At 38.5% G+C, this 18,962-nt stretch overlaps 1 protein-coding gene and 1 pseudogene across 2 annotated transcripts in view; both read left to right on the forward strand.

The window, feature by feature from the left end:
* LOC309636371 (ankyrin repeat domain-containing protein 17-like) overlaps positions 1-18,962 on the forward strand; it is a 241,042-nt pseudogene that overhangs the window by 104,018 nt on the left and 118,062 nt on the right. Inside the window, exon 2 of the transcript XR_014268510.1 lies at positions 7,531-7,666. The product of XR_014268510.1 is annotated as an ankyrin repeat domain-containing protein 17-like (transcript). The remainder of the gene's footprint in view (positions 1-7,530; positions 7,667-18,962) is intronic.
* On the forward strand, positions 8,589-13,082 carry LOC309636404 (uncharacterized protein; the record flags this gene model as incomplete). The annotated part of the gene is made up of 3 exons (XM_082409580.1): positions 8,589-8,610; positions 8,697-9,874; positions 10,827-13,082. The coding sequence occupies 2 exons, from the start codon at positions 8,589-8,591 to the stop codon at positions 9,677-9,679; spliced, it is 1,005 nt and encodes a 334-aa protein (XP_082265706.1). The 3' UTR covers positions 9,680-9,874; positions 10,827-13,082.

An 18,962-nucleotide genomic window follows, 5' to 3' on the forward strand; every position in this document is an offset into this window, starting at 1 on the left:
TGCTCAGTTTAGAGTGTTTGGTGGGGAGTTGGAGGCTAAAAGAGTGCTATTCAGAATGCATCCTGAGTTCTTGATAACCAGCAGACAAATAGAACATTTTAGTTAGAGAATGCTTACAAAGCTCTTTCTGAAAATTGAATGTATTAGTTTCTTTCAAACATTTTAAATGTAGTAAATAAAATATGCTATGTCTGTGACATTTGATGTGTGAAGTGCTATGGTAGTAATAGATTAGTAAAGACATAGATCCTACCAACCAGGAGTTACTGATCCCATTATTAAGACTCACATCCAAATTAATTAGCTAAGAAAATCTACTGAGTTGAATTGGCCATGAAGATTCTTTTAATAATGTAAACGATAATTAATTTTTAATCTTTGTAATTTAAGATATTTAAATTTCATATTTGCGTCAACTCACTGCAAAATAGTCCTATTCCTAGGAGGGAAACAAAACTTTTGTGGAAACACTATGTGATGCAGACTGCATGCCTGCTACTTCTTGTCTGCCGGCAGACAACAAAATCAGTGAATTTAAAAAGTAAGATTTCACTGGGGAAACCAAGATAGGACAAAGTTTGAGTTTTTTTTTTCCCAGGCATGTATTTTCATGATTGTGATTTTATGTATGTCTAGTAAAATTATTCCAGAGTAAGAGTTACTTAATGACAGCTTGCAAAGAGCAGTATAATTTCCAGGGGCCATTTGACTAATTTTGTGAACCTTTTATCAGGTCATGCCAAAAAATACTCACCAACTTAGTTAGGGAGAGCTCTTACTGTATTTCAGTCCTTTGAAATGGTTCTTGAGGTCGGTGCTAAGCAAGGAATCTAGTTGCTTGATAATAGCTACTTAAGTATAACCTTCAGGATATAGAGGATCTACTTAAATGTCTACTTACTTGATGAAGTAATTTTGAAAAATATTGATTCTTGTCCATGCTAACATTTTATGAATTAATTTTATTCACTATTCTTCACATATACCTTGACATACATGTCTTTAACACAATGTTTTGCGTCATTAGCACAGCTTGCCAAAATACCTCTTTCTTTCAGTTTAAGATTAGTGAGATAAAGTACTTTCACAGCTGTCTATAATGATTGTATCTAAAGCCACAAACACCTCTTCTTATAGCTTAAGACAGTTGGTGTTTTCATTTTTCCTCTATGTAGCTATCTATTCTTTTTTTTTTTTTTTTAGCTATCTATTCTTGATTGCTACAGTGAAATCATTTACTAAGTAGTTTAAAATGTGCTCTTTGAAAGGTTTCTTTATAATAACATCCATCCAGCTTTTAGAATTGAAGACTGGGAATAAATTTTTAACCTTGTTATATTTCTTTGCCTTAAAAAATTATCATGTGAATTCTGTATATATTTATATCGTAGTCTTGCACTGTTTTGGACTAATGTGTGTTCCCCAAACAAGGAAGCATGACAAGGTGATTGCCTGTTTTCTGAAGCATTTTTTGGTGTGGGTGGAGGAGGGTAAGCATTGCTTTACCCTTTATTTGGTTGTAGAGTCTATTTGGCTTCTATATATAAATTCAGATTTTTAGGACTCATTTCTATGCAAAATACAATTAATTTTAAAATTAAAAGGCATCTTTTTGTAAGTTCATTGAGATTGATAATACAAATGTTCTAAAGCCTCACCTACGAAAATGGTTACCATTTTTTCTAGTTTCAGGATTTAAAAATTGAGTGAAAGTCACAAGCGAGCAGAAGTAGTGTCTTTATTCTTATTACATGGCATAAAAAATGTACGTCCTTTTAAATACTACCTCGACTCAAATAAAGTAAAATTAATGGATAAAGAAAAGTATTTTTTATAATAGGTAGCAGTGACCTGTTCCAGTTATTACTGAAATTTATCCAATGTGGTTCATAAATACTTAGGAATTTAAGTGAGCAAGTATCTAGTGTCCTAAGGTTGCTGCTGCTCACCATTGTTTGATATGCCAAGAATATTCTTTTTTTTAGATCTTACCCAAATATTGGAAATTATTCATTCAGCAATTATTTCATTGAGTACCTATTGTGTTCTTAGAGCTTTGGTTACATAAGTCACTGAAATATAATAATTTTTCCTACCTTAGGACATTGTAAAGACTTTGACATTGCTTTAAGTGAAATGGGAGCCATTGGCCAGTTTTTAACAAAAGAGTCATAAATCTTATTTACATTTTAAAAGGAATTGGAATACTTAGAAATCTGACTTTTAATTATTTGCGCTTGACTAAGTTTTAGGTTTTATATATATATTGTTTATTTATATATATATAAAACCTAAAACATATATAATTTAGATAGGGTTCAGTCATTTATTTGGATGATAGTCTATCCCCTCCTCTGTTGCCGTCCATTGTAGAGTATTATCTCTGAGCAGTGGAGCCAGGGAGACAGTGAAGATAGTAAAGGCAAGGCTCTGTACGTTCCTCTGAGAAGAAATACAGGAGGAAGAAGAGCTTTCTCTTCTTGGAGATGGGGAAAAGAGTACAGAAAGATATCAATTTAAGATATGTTTCACTGAGGTGTCTATAGCACATCCAGGAAGAGATATCAAACAGTTTAGATAAAATAGAACTGAAGCTCAGCAGAGAAGTCTATTTGGGAGAGAGAAATATTTGAAAATTGTCAGTGGAAACTGATATTTTAAATTATCAGTTAAAACGTGTTTATGGATGACGTTACCTTGTTAACTTACCTAACTTAAACATAACTTAAACAGACAAAAAGACTCAAGATGAAACGAAGGGGACATATTAGTATTTAAATGAGTTAGTCCAGGAAGAGAAGCTCAGAAGGGTGTGATTATAAAATACTTGAGATGGTGGGCACATTTATTTGTGAATTGGTCGGGAAGGAAATGATCCAGAAGGGAACGGATAGACTGAACGAAAGAGGAAAGGTTAGGATCCTAGAATGCAGTTAAATAAGATTTAATAGATAATAACAAAATGATAGAATTATAGAGGCTAGATATTAAAACGTAAAACTTCAGAGTTCGAAAAAGGTGTAAATGTTCAATGTATAACCATGAGAATAGGTTATCATTGATTAGGTGATGTTTAAGATCCTTTCCACCTTCAGAAATTTAGGATTCTTAGAATGGAGCATTCATTTTTTTTGTTGTTAAATATAAAAGAAATATTGATATAGAAATCTTTCTTTTTTTTTTATAGATATTTCTTTTTTTTAAATTTTATTTATTTATTTATTTTTATTTATGGCTGTGTTGGGTCTTCGTTTCTGTGCGAGGGCTTTCTCTAGTTGTGGCAAGCGGGGGCCACTCTTCATCGCGGTGCGCGGGCCTCTCACTATCGCGGCCTCTCTTGTTGCGGAGCACAGGCTCCAGACGCGCAGGCTCAGTAATTGTGGCTCACGGGGTCAGTTGCTCCGTGGCATGTGGGATCTTCCCAGACCAGGGCTCGAACCCGTGTCCCCTGCATTGGCAGGCAGATTCTCAACCACTGCGCCACCAGGGAAGCCCAGAAATCTTTCTTTTTAATTGACTGTTAACCTTCTCATATTTGATGTTTATTGAGTAGTAAAATTTTATCATTTTTATCATTTTTAAGCATACAGCTTTGGTAGTATGACTTTCTGTCAATTATCATTCCATTAACTTTATTTAAAATTCCTATAAAACTTCAAACATATTTTGACTCTGATGAAAAGATTCTGTGTTCTCTGACTAATGGAATTAAACTAAAAATAAAAAATGGAAAGATCTCTGGAAAACCCCCAAATATCTAGAAATTAAATAACATACCTTAAAAATAATACATAGGTCAAAGAGGTAGCCACATGGAAAATTAGAAACTATTTTGAATTGAATGAAATATATCAGAATTTGTGGTATGCAGCTAAAGCAATGCTTAGAGGGAAATTTATAACATTAAATGCTTATATTAAAAAAGAGTAAAGTCAGTGACCTCAAGCTCTACATTAAGAAATGGAAGGACTTCCCTGGTGGCGCAGTGGTTAAGAATCCACCTGCCAATGCAGGGGACATGGGTTTGAGCCCTGGTCTGGGAAGATCCCACATGCCGTGGAGCAACTAAGCCCATGCACCACAACTACTGAGCCTATTCTCTAGAGCCTGCGAGCCACAACTACTGAGCCCGCATGCCATAACTACTGAAACCCACGCGCTTGGAGCCCATGCTCCGAAACAAGAGAAGCCATCACAATGAGAAGCCCACACACCACAGTAAAGAACAGCCCCCACTCGACGCAACTAGAGAAAGTCCGCACGCAGCAATGAAGACCCAATGCAACCAGAAATAAATAAATAATTAATTAAAAATAAATTAAAAAAAAAAAAGAAATTGGAAAAAGAAGAGCAAATTAAACCAAAGCAAGCAGAATGCAAGCAATAATAAACCTAACAGTAGAATATAAATTAACAAAAATAAACATAACTAGAAATTAATGAAATTGAAAATAAAAACAACAAAGAAAATAAAACTGAAAGTTGGAAGTAGGTTCTTTGAAAGAATCATTAAAAGTGATTGAGAGAAAAAGAGAGAAAAGACAAGCTATCCCGGCCATATACATTAAAAGGTTAATAAGGGAGTGTTATGAATTACTTTGCCAGCTAATGTAACTTAGATGAAATGAACAATTCTGTGAAAAACACAAAATATCAAATTTCACTCAAGATAAATAAATAACCAGAATAATATTATATCTAACAGAGAAATAGTATTTCTAATTAAAAACCCTCCAGCAAAGAAAACTCCACATCTGAATGGCTTCATCTGTGAATTATATGAAAGGAAGACATAATTCCAATTCTGCAGAAACTTTTCCAGAAAATAGATGATGAGGAGTCACTTCCCAACTCATAAGACCTGCATTATTACCCTAATACCAAAACCCAAGCAAAGATATTATAAGAAAATGAAATTATAGACCAATATGCAATGAACCTAGATGTAAAATCCTAACAAAATATTAGCAAACAGAATCTAGCAATATATAAACAAGATTATACATCATGAACAAATGGTGTACATTCTAGGAATGCAAAGTTGATTTAACATTTGCTAATCAATCAGTGTAATTCACTACATTTATATACTCAAGAAAAATTATTTTATAATCTCACTATATATACAGAAAGAATTTGGCAAAATTCAACATGCATTGTTGAAAAAAGTTTCAGCAAAATTTTCAGAGAATTCTTGTGTTTGCTGAGAATTTTTTTAACCTCATACAGGGTATTTATGAAAAACCTGGAAGTAATGTCACACTTAATGGTGAGAATGAATGCTTTCCCCCTAAGGTTGAGAACAAGGCAGAGTTGCCCATTCTTATCATTCCTACTCAACATACTACTAGAGATCCTAGTCAGGTAATATTCAACAATAAAAAGGAATGAACTGCTAACGCATGCTGTAGGGTGGATGAATCTTAAAGGCATTGTGCATTTGTGAAAGAAGCTGCACTCAAAACTCTGGATGATTCCATTTCATTCTGTGAAAGAGAAAATGAAAGTAACAGAAAACATGATTGCTAGGGGCAGAGGGTAGTGGTAAGAGATTGCCTATAAAGGAACAAGAGAAATTTTTGAATATAAGAAATATTGTCTATCTTGTTTATGGTGGCAATTACGTAACTATATAGTTGTCAAAATTCGCAGATTTCTACAACTAAAAATGGGTGAATATATTCGAAGTTATACTTCAATAAACCTGACTTTCAGAAAAATTTAATTGAATACAGAAGGAAAAAGAATGAAGGGAAAGAATATAATATTCTCCTGATTTTTCTTCTCTTGGGAAACCAAGCAGTTGCTTTAACTGAATCTTACAATGACTGATTTTGATGCCAAGACTTTTTGCATTCATTTAAAAATTATTGGGTTGCATGTGCATTTCAGACTGAATTACATATACCAGCAAGTTAATCCTATATACCTCAAAATAATACAAATTATTATGGTAGTTCCTTTGGAATTTTTGTTAGAAATATGGAAATAAGTAAGTTATTCTTGATATTTCTCTTTGAAGATCTAAAGGTTTTTTTAAAAATTATTTGCGAAGATTACACAGTAGGAAACTACGTGGTCTTTTTTGTTGTTGTTGTTTTTAAAGGTAAGCAATATAGAAGGGTACAGACAAGTAAAAATGTAAAATTCTCTCATTGATTTCACTCTTTGATTACACTGTTAATCGCTTGGGTTTATATATCTTGAAATTTTTTGCTTGTGTTCTTGTACACATACATTTTGTTTTTAAAATCAACTTAAGCAGACACATACCACGCCTGCTTTACTGAGGCACTTTTCACCTGATGTAATGTTGATATCTTTCTACATCAGTATTCATGTATTTATTCAGGAAATATTTTTATGCTTACGGCTCTGTTCTAGTTGCAAAGGACAGAGCAAGGAACAAAATATGGTCCTTGCCTAAGTGAATTTTATTCAAGTAAGAAGAAGATAATAAACAAGTTGGGGGGAAAATGTCACTATATTGTTAAGTTTCATAAAGATAAATAATGAAGTGTAAAGGGATGAAAAGTGAAGGGACAGAATGAGCAGGATACGCACCTTAGATAGTCGTGGTGTAGGCTTTTATATGTAGACCTACTTTATTCTTTAGATGGTTATTTATTATTTCATAGTATAATTTATTTAACTTATTCTGTTGATGGGCATATGGATTACTTAGATTTTTTTTTGTTATAATCGATACTTTAATGAACATCCTTGTACATATTTTTTTGCTTACATGTACAAGTATTTCTGTACACTAAATTCTTAGAAGGAAAACTGCACTTTAAAATGTCGATTATAGATTCTGCCAAATCTCCAAAATAGGCATTATCTGTCAATGGATAAAAAGTAATACCACATTTTAATTTGTATTTACCTGATTCCCAGTGAAGTTGAGCATATCTATTGGTCATTTGTTATGTCTTGTATAAATTGCCTACTCATATCATTTTGCCCATTGCGGGATTTGCCTTTTTCTTACTTAAATTTTAGGATTTCTTTATAATTCTGTTTATAATATACTCATCATATTTTATAACATTTTCTCCTAACTTGTCAATTGTCTTACTTTATGGAATCTTTGGATTTTTCATTTTTATACTGTCAAAATCTATCAGTCCTTTCCTTCCTAGCTTCTAGGTTTTGTGTCTTTCCAGAAAAGCCTTCTTATAGTAATTTAGTCTCTTATATTTTCTTCTACTACTTCTTAGTTTTATTTATGTTTCTAGTAGATTTTAATTCATCTGGAATTTTTAGAATATATATTCTGTGGTTGGGACCTAATTTTTTCAGTTTTGTAACCCTTCTCCCAAAATAATTTATTGAACAATATGTCTTTTTTTCCCACTGACTTGATATACAATCTCTATCATATTTTAAAAGTCCAAAATATATTTGTTCTGGATTTAATACTCCATTGTTTTGATGATTGTCATTTTATGTTTGACATCTGGTAGGGCACCCCTCCCCATTGTCTTTTTCCAAAAAATTTTGGCAATTTCTGTGTATTTTCTCTTCCAGATGAACTTTAGAATCAACATGTCAAGTTCCATTAAAAATCCCTTTGGGATTTTGATTGGAAGTGCATTGAATTTACAGATTAATTTGGGGAGAATTGACATCTTTACACTATTGAATCTTCCCATCCAGGAGCATGGTATGCCTCTCCATTTCTTCAGGTGTTCTTTTATGTCCTTTAGTAAAGTTTTATCGTTTTTTTTCATGTAGGTCTTACATTTTTCTTGTTAGGTTTACTCCTGAGTATTTTTTAGTTTTTTTTTTTTTTTTTTTCTTTGCCGGGAGCGCCCGGGTGGCCTCGGGCCCTGGCGGGGGGCGGGGGTGGGCTGGGCCGGGCCGGGGCGGGCGCGGGGCGCTGTCCCTTTAAGGCGGGAGGCGCGGGCCGGCCGAGCGCGGCAGTGATTGGCGCGGCGGGATCACTGGCGGCCCGGGCCCGGCCTGGGGGAGTCTGCTAGAGCTGGCTGCGCTTTGATAAGGTCTTGGCAACTCGGTAAACACCGGAGCGCCGGGAAATAAAAGTAACCCCTCCGGGCGTCGGAGGCGCCCGTCTGCCCCGGCGAAAGCTGTGCTGTAAAAGGTGGGGGCGGAGGTGCGGCCCGGGCCGAGCGGCTTCCGAGCCGGGTCCCCCCGGGCCGGGGGCAAGGTCGCGCCCAGCCGCGTCGCGGGCGCAGGGCGCGGGAGGGGCTCCGGCCTGGCTGAGAGGCGGCCGGGAGGGCGGCCGCTAGCCGGACGGCCCCGGAGTGGGGCGGCCCGGAGCGCGGCGGGCGCGTACCTCCTTTTCAGGACAGTGCGCCGGCTCGCGCCTTTGAACTGCACAGTGAAATCCACGGCGCAGTTTTTGTTGGAAGCGCCCGGAGGACGTTGGGTGCCCGGAGTGGCTGCTGGAAGCGGGGCCCGTGTCGAAAGCCGTGCCGGGCGGGGGCCGGAGGGGCCGAAGGCGGCCGCGGCGGGGGCGAGGCCCACTCGGATATTCCGCAGAAAGAGGGGCGGCGGGGCGCGCATCTGCACCCTCCCTCGCCGCCGGGTTCCCCGCACTCCCTCCCCGGCCGTGCGACTCCCGCATGTTCCCCGACGCCGGGACCGGCCCGGGGGGGGGGGGGGGGCCCGGGGCCGTGGCGGCGAGCCGATCCGGGGGCCGGGGCCGAGGCCCTGCCCGGGGCGCCCGCGAGGTCTGGGCGCGGAGCGCGCGCGCGGACCCCTGGTGAGTGCGAGGCAGAGGCGGCAGGCGGACCGCGCGCTTCGATGTGCCGGGCGGCCCTTTGAAGTGGGCAGGCCGGCTATTTCGGGGCGCGCTCCGGGCGGGCGCAGAGAGGGGCGGCGGGCGCGGCGCCCGGCGCTTCGGGGGTCTCGGCCGGGGTGGCGGGGGCCCGGGGGAGAGACTTGTGCGAGTGGCCGTCGCGGCGGGGGCGGAGCGGGAGCAGATCCCCTCCCCCGGGGGCGCCGCGCCGGAGCGGTGCTGGATGGGAGTCTGGGTGCGAGTGTGCGCCGGAGTGCCTTTGGGAGGTGGGATAAAAGGGTGGCGGCGCCCCCCGCCCCCTCCCCTCCCCCGCCCCCTCTCGCCTCTGTCTCCTCTCCTCCAGTCCTCCCGTCCCAGCCCAGGTCCGCGCAGAGGGTCCCTGAGCGCCGGCCGGGGCTCAGTCTGCGCGCCCGAGCGGCCCGAGCCCGGGGCACCCGCGTCCTCCGCGTCTCTCCTGCCGCCCGGCCTCGCGCCCCCGGCCGCCCCGGCCCCTCGTGCGGAGAGGCCGAGCCTCCGCGCGTCGCCATTGCTGGACCGGCTGCCGCTTTCCGCGCTTCTCCTGCGAGCGCCTCCGACCAGGGCTCGGGGGCTGCGACCGCCCACCGGGGCTCTGGACGCGTCGGGGTGGATTGGGGCCCGGGGGCAGGCCGGGGGGGCTCGGCGGAGATGAGAGCCGGGCCTCGGGCCGCCCTGGTCCTCCAGGTAACGGGGCCGCCCCACCTCCCCTCCGCCCGGGGAACGCGGCGCTACCGGCGGCCTGAGGCCCCGCACGGGGGCCACGCGCGCCCACCCGGAGCCCAGGGTTCCCGCCCCCGGTTCGGGGTCGCGTCCCCCGCCCCGACGGCCCGCCCCTGCCCTCTCCCGAGTTTGATCCTCCCCTTGCTGAGGAAAGCAGCTGGTTTACTGGTTAGATAAGACTTTTTGCTTTTGGGAAAAAGAGGCTTGAGGTCAGCCGAGTCTGGGATTCCTGGCACAGGCAGTGGTAGCGTGAGACGGTTTCTGATCCGGTTTTGTAGGGTTTGCGGCTCCAGGAGGCGGGGGGCGCGGAGGCGACGGGTCGTGAGGCTTCTCTGCTCCCTGGCAAAGTTGGAAGATCAAAGCCTTGTCTGAGTGAGTGGATTTCTGGTTTGGGGGAGCCCGGAAGACCGAGGTGTAGACTGAGCCGGATTCTTGGCAGGAGGCGGGGACGCAGCGAACGCTTCCATCTGGGTTGCGGGGCGGGGGCTGCAGCCAGGAGTCCGGGCGCCCGTTCCGCCCTGTGCTGGGCGGGCTTTCCTCCTCGGTGGAGGCTCTTCTGAATTTTTAAGGAGTAGGAAGGGGGGGCGCGGGGGGAAGGGGTGGGTGGGGGGAATGGGAACCAGATGCCGGGGCTATTTTGTAGTTTTTGTTGTTATTGTGAATTACATCTTTTCTTCCATTTTGCACTTTATTTTTCAATTGGTTATTGCTACTGTATAGGAAATCTATTGATTTTTGTATGTTGATCTTACCATTTACTTAATTTTCAATTGAGTCTCTCGAAATTTCTAGAAGATTATTATGTTTTCTGCAAATGATGACATTTTGTTGTTTCCTTTTTTCAGTATTTACTTCTCTATTTTGTTTTTTTGTTTGTTTTATTTTGTTTTCTGGTCTTGTTGCATTGGTTAGGTTTCCAGATCTGTTCCCTTCTAGTTCTGATTTGGGCATCTTTTCTGATTTACATGGAATGCTTCTAATTTTTAAACTCCTACTTGATACATGCCTTAGATATCTGATAGAATACATTGTCAAGAACAAAAGTGTCCTTCTTGGCTTACCAGGTATTTCCATGGTAATAGATACTGTGTTTTATCATGTGTTTTTGTTGAGATGATACATATTCTTTTCACCTCTAACATTTTAATGTAGTGAATTACATGAATACATTGACCTAATATTGGTAATGGTGTTTCTCATTTTTAGTATTTATTCAGCGAGTATTTGGATACTTGCAATATCGGATATTGCATTGTGCCAGGAACTTTGCCACAAACTGGTGATAGTGCTAAGTCTGAATGGTTCCTCTCTTTTTTATATGGAGAAGAGAGATAATAAGCAAGTACCCAAGGACAAGATAATTTTAGACTGTGGTAGTACTGTGGAGGAAATAAAGAGAATGGTATGGTAGAGAGATGAGGAGAGTACCTCCTTTGGTATTATCATCTGAGAAGGTAAAATATAAACTAAGACCTGAAGAATGATGAAAGCATTGGGAAAAACATTCCAGGTAGGGGAAGATCACACATTAATTGGATTTCTTAATGTCTTCTTGATCCCCTTTCCTATATGTGTGTGTGCTCTACTTTTTACACAACTGCTGAATTTTCTAGTGGTGTTTTATTTAAGTTTTTGTTTTATTTAGGGTTTTTTTTCTGTTTAGGTTTGCTAATAGGGTTATTTATGCTTAGGAGCTAGGGAGTTTCACCATCTGATTTCTGGACTTCGTAAATAAGATAGTAATGTTCTGTTCCTTCTGAAAGGACTACCCTTAAGATTTCTTCTATGGATATATTCTATCCCATTTCTACCTTTCCTTGAGGTAATTTTGATGATTTCTTTTCTTAGAAAACCATCCATTTTGTTTAGACTTTCACATTTATTGATGTATAGTTGTGCTCAGTTTTCTCCTTATATTTTTTTCTTTCTCTGATTTTCTGTAATCAGACTTGTCAAAGGCTTGTTTCTTTCTTGTTAGACTTACCCAAGAAGGAATTTTTGGTTTTATTAATTACTTTTGTATCTCTCTGAATTTCTTCATTTCTATATTTATCACTATAAGTTATATTGATATATGTTGATTTGTATTTTCTTTTTGAAGATTTTATGTATTTTAAACCTTTCTTGTGCTCTTCTGAATACATTTATGCTCTAAATTTTTCTTTAAGGATTGCTATGACCAAATTCCATTGGAAATAATATGCTCACAATTTTAATTTTTTTTTCCTCCATATTCTGAGAGTTCATGAGTAGGCTTTTTTTCTTTTCTTTTTAAATTTTCAAGTACAGTGTTATTCTTTTATTGATAATTTTTAGTTTCTTTTAGCTTAATGGACCAAGAATGTAATTAATTTAAAAAATGTATTAATTAAAAAAAATCTGTTGAGACTTTCCTTTGCTTAAGATATGATCAGGTCTATTTTACTATGAAATATAAGTGTAATTCCTTAATTCTATTTCTGAAGTGTAGTTTTTTTAAAAATCCTAATCTACATGTCAGTTTTAAAATAAGAGGAATTTTCCCAGTCATTTTTTTTTTAAATTAATAGCTACTTTATTTATTTAATTAATTAATTTATTTATGGCTGTGTTGGGTCTTCGTTTCTGTGCGAGGGATTTCTCTAGTTGTGGCAAGCGGGGGCCACTCCTCATCGCTGTGCGCGGGCCTTTCACTATCGCGGCCCCTCCCGTTGCAGGGCACAGGCTCCAGACGCGCAGGCTCAGTAGTTGTGGCTCACGGGCCCAGTTGCTCCGCGGCATGTGGGATCTTCCCAGACCAGGGCTCGAACCCGTGTTCCCTGCATTAGCAGGCAGATTCTCAACCACTGCACCACCAGGGAAGCCCCGCATTCACTTTTATATTAACTTGGTCTTTTGGTCTTTGTTCTTTTTCGTAACATTGAAGATTATGGCGAAGATGTATTTTCTTATTATCCCACACCCCACCCCCTTGTCTTTAACTGAATTGGAGTTTTTAAAATTCTATTTCCCTCCCAGTTTGAAAAATATGTTTTCTTCCTGTTCTTCAGCAGGCATTGGACTGAATTAAACACTGTTTGTAACTAGTTGCTCCCTTTCCCTTAACGTAGGCTTTTGACATTATTTCATTCAAACTTGACTTTACTATTTTTTAAATAATTTGAAATTTTAGTAATATATTTGTTTTAATATGCTTTTACTTTTTTAACTTTAAGGAATTATTTATTAACAACTACCTGAAATGTTAATGAAAGATTATATTCTACTAATTTCTTTTCTAACTCCTTAGTCTTACGATTCCAAGGCTGTCCTTTTCTTGGATTCATTTTTGTTGTTAAGGCATACATTCTCTAAATTGAGACATGTTTGTGGTTTTTAAATTTTCAGAGTGCTTACATCTCTAAAAAATTACCTTGTTCTACAGTTTAGACGTTTTAGAAATAATTGTGCTTCGTTTCTTTTCATTGCAAATTGTATTCTAGCATCTAGTTTTGTATTTGAAAAGTCTAATAGCAATCTGATTTTTAATTCTCTTATTAACAGCGCCCCCCTGGAATCTTTCTAGACTCTATATCCTTGGAATTCTCCCATTTTACCAGGTCATGACTCTGTGTGTAGGTGTGTAATCTGTATGTGTGTGTGTATATCTGCATGTGCATTTTAATGCCATCTTACAGGAAATTGTTTTATTTTGAGGCTCTTTTTATGATAATTGATGAATAATGATAAATAGCAGAAGTAGGCTAAATTTATAATTAAATTGCATTGTATTATTGATATTGAACTTAAGGAAACCCTTGAAATAATCTATAACTAATTCTGTTAGCAAAAAATCTACTTAAAAACTCTAGATTTGAGAATTCCATACAATTTTTACTTATTTTAAACATTAATAATTTGTTCCCTTTATAAAGTTTATCATTAATGTCAAAAATTTCATATTGTATTGATAATTTAATACTGAGTTGTTGCAGGCAGGTAAGTACTTTGAAGCATAAGAAAAGACGTCATGTCTTGTATTAGCTCTGTGAGAACACTGCTGTGTTTTCCAGTATATCACTGATGCTTAGCACATTCCTAGATCTTAACTAAAATTTATTAGATGGATAGATGGGTATGAATGAAAGAATATAGGTATAAATCAGTGTTTTCTTAATGAATAGACTTTTTTTTAAAGGATATTTATTTTACTTTTTTTTTTTTAAAAGGAATTCCTTTTATTTTTATTTATTTATTTATTTAGTTTTGGCTGTGTTGGGTTTTCGTTTCTGTGCGAGGGCTTTCTCTAGTTGCGGCAAGCGGGGGCCCCTCTTCATCTCGGTTCGCGGGCCTCTCACTATCGTGGCCGTTGCGGAGCACAGGCTCCAGACGCGCAGGCTCAGTAATTGTGGCTCACGGGCCTAGTTGCTCCGCGGCATGTGGGATCTTCCCAGATGAGGGCTCGAACGCGTGTCCCCCGCGTTGGCAGGCAGATTCTCAACCACTGCGCCACTAGGGAAGCCCAGTGAATAGATTTTTGAAAGCTAAATTTATTTTAGTCAGGTTCACTTTAGTTTTATTTGCTTTAATCTCAGGATACCAATACCATAATGTCAGACTATTAATTGATACTCTTTTTACAAGGACTTTAAGTGGGCTTTTATTTGATTTTCTTATTTTATTTTAATGTATACATAAATCAGTATTCAGGGACTCCACTAGTACAGAAAAATTATACCCCAAATGTATTAATTTTGGGATAATTTACTCTTTATTAAGAGTTGCAGTATTTTAGCTGAATTTTACCCTATTTAAGACTATATAGAGTGGGATGAATTGAGAGACTGGGATTCACATATATACACTAATATGTATAAAATAGATAACTAATGAGAACCTGCTGTATAATACAGGGAACTCTACTTCACTTTGCTGTGCAGTAGAAACTAATACAACATTGTAAAACAACTATACCTCCCCACGCCCCCCCCCCAAAAAAAAGACTATAAAAAATACAGAGCAAAGAAATTTGTATTAGATTTTAGGACCACGTACAGAAGAAAATAATTATGATGTACAGAAGAAAATAATTATGATGACTATGATGATGACTATTTCTTATAATAATAAATATGTGTTTGTATTCAAAGAGCTAGGAAGAACACATACCATATTTTTCTGGGCTTGTTTGAGAGACATAGTGTAAGCTATTAAGAATTTATTCAATCAGTGTTATAAAATTATCATAGATTCAAATTAATCTCTTTTTTAATATTTACCTTTCTGTATACAGCCTTTTAATATTATTATCATCTTGAAATTCAGATTACCAGCTTGACATTCAATGATAAGTGGAGGGTGGTTTCCAGAACAACAAGAGCAGTAATAAATTGGTGGATAGTGATGAGATGGGAGGAGGGGGAGTGTTAAAGGTCAAGAAATCCAAATTCTGTAGTTGCTAGCATTCTCGTTTTTTAAAGTATGTTTACTCTCGAAGACTGACCCTTTTTCCTATCCCCACCTTGCATAATCTTTCATTTGATATATTGATCGAATGATTGATAATTCCTAATTGGTTTCTTTGTCTCTGTTGCCCTGTCTATCCAAAACCATCTTTCACGTGGCCTCTATCTTTCTAGAACACTGAGTATTTATTTTAATGCTTAAACCCTTCAATAAGCTCCCATATAAATTCTGAACTTCTCAGCAAGATACTGAAAGACCCCCATCTTACTTAAGCATTATTCTTTTGACTATTTTCATGCAGAATTGTCTTTTCCTTCCTCTGTACAATCACTGTATTAGTATCTATTTTGTACTATTTTCCAATCTTGTTTGATACAGTTAGCTGTTTGTACATAGAGTTGCCTTTCTATATTTATATTTGTGGAAGGCATTGATTATTTAAAAAAATCATTTTGTATTACCATTCTCCTGTGGCTGTCCTGCTGCTTTGCACATAGTATGTAATTGACAGTGAATGTATTCGTTAAATTGAATGGAGTTTGTATATATGATGTCTAGTTAATCAGAATATACTGTATCCTTATTCTTTGGAGCGAATACCAGTTTATTACACTACCAAATGGACTGCTCTTCTCTTATATAGCAGTGATAATACATTTGTTCTGAAGAGGAGTTAGTTTGAAATGTTATGCTAATTTTCACAGTTGGTCCAAATGACGCTACATTTCCACATTTTCATGTGACTTTGTGTTTTGAGTATACAAGGATTGGGAATACCATTAATAGCATAAACAACTTCATTCAGCTCTGACCATTGTTAAAAGACCTTGCTTTTTATTGTTAAGCATTTGTGTTAAGTTTATTTTGGGGAGAAAGTAAAAAATACTTGTTTTGAATTTTATTTTTTTTTATACAGCAGGTTCTTATTAGTTATCTGTTTTACATATATTAGTGTATACATGTCAATCCCAATCTCCCAGTTCATCACACCACCACCCCACCCCCACTTTCCCCCCTTGGTGTTCATATGTTTGTTCTCTACATCTGTGTCTCTATTTCTGCCCTGCAAACCGGTTAAGAAATACTTTGTTAATCGAATAGTATTACCGTTAAATAATTTTTTTAAACAAAAGCAACCTCTGCAGTAAAACATCACCTTTAATCTTTAAAAACTAAAAGGATTTAATGTGCACAAAAGTATAGAGACTAATAAAATAAAGCCTCTATAAATCTCTTTTTCAGATCACCATTATCAAAAATTTGCCACACCACTTTGTTTTAAATTCCTGACAATATTTCTGTATACTACAATATGCATCTCTAAAAGATAAGGGCATTTTCTTACCTAACCAGAGTAATTCCTTTATACTATTTAATGTACAGTTCATATTCAGATTTCTTCATTTTCCTTGAACATTTTAAATAAGGTCTATATTATTTTGATGGTTATGTCTCTGGAATTTCTTTAATTTAGAACAGTTCTTCCCTTTTACTGTCTCTCTCTCTCTTTTAAAACATGTTCTAGATTTTAGTTTAGTCTGTGTGCTTCTGTTTAATTCAGTGGTTCCCAGTTTCCCACCCCCAGGGGTTTTTTTTGATTTTTCCTCCAGGGGGACATTTGGCAATGTCTGGAGATATTTTTAGTATCACAACCTGTGATAGGGTTGCTACTGGCATGTAGTGGGTAGAGGCCAGGGATGCTGCTAAACGTCTTGAAGTGTATATATAGGACAGCTCCCAACAACAAAGAATTATCTGGCTCAAAATGTCAGTGGTGCCAAGATTGAGGAGCCCTGATTTAACTTTTTCCTGATATTTGCCTTAATAATTTTTATAAACTGCAAGTTATTTCAGGGAGGCAAGAGTACTTCATAGGAGGTACTGTGTATTTTATGTTGCATAAATCAGGGGCATAAAATGTTTAGTTGTCTCACTTTTAGTAATTAAACATTGGGTTCAGGTGTTGACAGCTTTATCCCTTAAATATAGAATTTAAAGTCAACTCTTCTAGAGCAGAGTCAAACAACAGCCTCTTTTTCTGGTGGAAAGAATATTGAACTTGTTAATTGGATAACTGATCTCTTGGTGTTAGATCTTTAGAAACTTGCTGTCTATATAAGGATCCTGTGATTCTGTTTTCTCATCTGTAGCAATGAATTGAACCTGGTGATTTCTAAGACCCCTGCATTTTGATGGTTCTTTGTATTAGACAAGAATTTGATGCACAAATACCATTTCATAAAATATCCAGCTAGTCAAAACAGCACATCCAAAATAGCTTAGATATAACTTAAATTGTCATGCTTTGAATATTGATAACTTTGACAGATTATTTCCCTTAGGGATGAATAAACTTAGTAAGGACATCCCTTTCCTTCTGTCTCTCCCCTCTTCAGGAAAGTTATTTATACATTTCATTTAAGGAAAATGTTTCAGAATATTTATGTGAATTTCTTATTCAGACCATTTTTAATGTTCCAGAACTTGGCCATTATTCAAAATGAATTTTTTTCTATAGAAATAATATGATAAAAATGAGTTAGGTTTCAATGGGAAAATGCAGTTTAGTTTTTCATCTGAACTTCCTCAACTAAGGATATGTTAAAGAGGTATATGCCCATAACTTAGTTGACATTTGAATAAAGGGTTACTTATGTTTGTATTTTTATAAGACTGCATCCCCTTATATCAGTCTCTCTACTTGTTCTGTAATGTAGCACAAGAATTTTTCCAGGTGGGAAAAGACGAATTGGTGTTAAAGGAGGAAGTCCTCTTCTGCTTCCTCTTCAGAACTCCTATGGCTCTTTTCTTCCCCTCTCTTCATCTTATGCACTTTCTACCTTGTATTATTGTTATTGTATACTTTTACTCTCACATTAAAGAAATAAGCTCCGAGGTAGTAGGCTTAATTTTACACATCTCATAGTAGTAAACAGCAATATCTCTTTTTTTAAAAAAATTAATTAATTAATTAATTAATTATTTTTGGCTGTGTTGGGTCCTCCTTTCTGTGCGAGGGCCTTCGCCAGCTGCGGCGAGCGGGGGCCACCCCTCATCGCGGCGCGCGGGCCTCTCACCGTCGCGGCCTCTCCCGTCGCGGAGCACAGGCTCCAGACGCGCAGGCTCAGCAGCCGTGGCCCACGGGCCCAGTCGCTCCGCGGCACGCGGGATCCTCCCAGACCAGGGCTCGAACCCGTGTCCCCTGCATTGGCAGGCAGACTCCCAACCACTGCGCCACCAGGGAAGCCCCCAGCAATATCTCTTGTACAAAGACTGTTTGTAATAAAAGTGTGTTTAATAAATCAATGAAGACAGCATTTTGCCCTACCTGCTACCTAATATTTGATTTTTCTATATAAAATATACCTTTAAATTTATTTTCTGTAACTACCTCTCCTTTCTCCAAATACACTGCAACCTTTTAGAATCTGAAAGGGAAGGGTTCCCAAACCATCTTTTTATTCATTCAAGAGTTATTTGAGTCCTGACAATGTGATGAGCATAGTTGTAGTTGCTGTATATATATCAGTGCTCCAAACAAAGTGCCTATTTCCATGGAGTTTAGAAAGACAGTAAATATGTATAATAAGTCATGTGAAAAATTCATGAAAAAATTATGCAGAGTAAGCATCTAGAGATGGCTGAGAGACTTGCTTAGGTCTCACAGGTAGCAGATGAAGCAGCAATGGTACCTAGGTCTTTAGATCCTAACAGTATCCTTGAAATTAGTTTATTCTTCATTAATCTTAAACTGGGGGGTGGGAGAGAATATAATAGACATCCTTTCCTATTCTTTTCTTTCATCCTAATGTCTTTTTAAAAATCTATATATAGAATTTCATAGTCACTTGAATCTACTGATTTTTAAGTTATCAAGTTTTTCACATATCAAGAATAGTGGGCTTTAAAAATCAATATGAAAACTTTTATGGATGGGAATTCCCTGGCGGTCCAGTGGTTAGGACTCCGGGCTTTCACTGCTGAGGGCACGGGTTGGATCCCTGGTCAGAGATCTAAGATCCCACAAGTTGTGCTG

The sequence above is a fragment of the Balaenoptera physalus genome (genome assembly GCF_965194825.1).
Source record: "Balaenoptera physalus genome assembly, chromosome: 10".
Taxonomy (NCBI): Eukaryota; Metazoa; Chordata; class Mammalia; order Artiodactyla; family Balaenopteridae; genus Balaenoptera; species Balaenoptera physalus.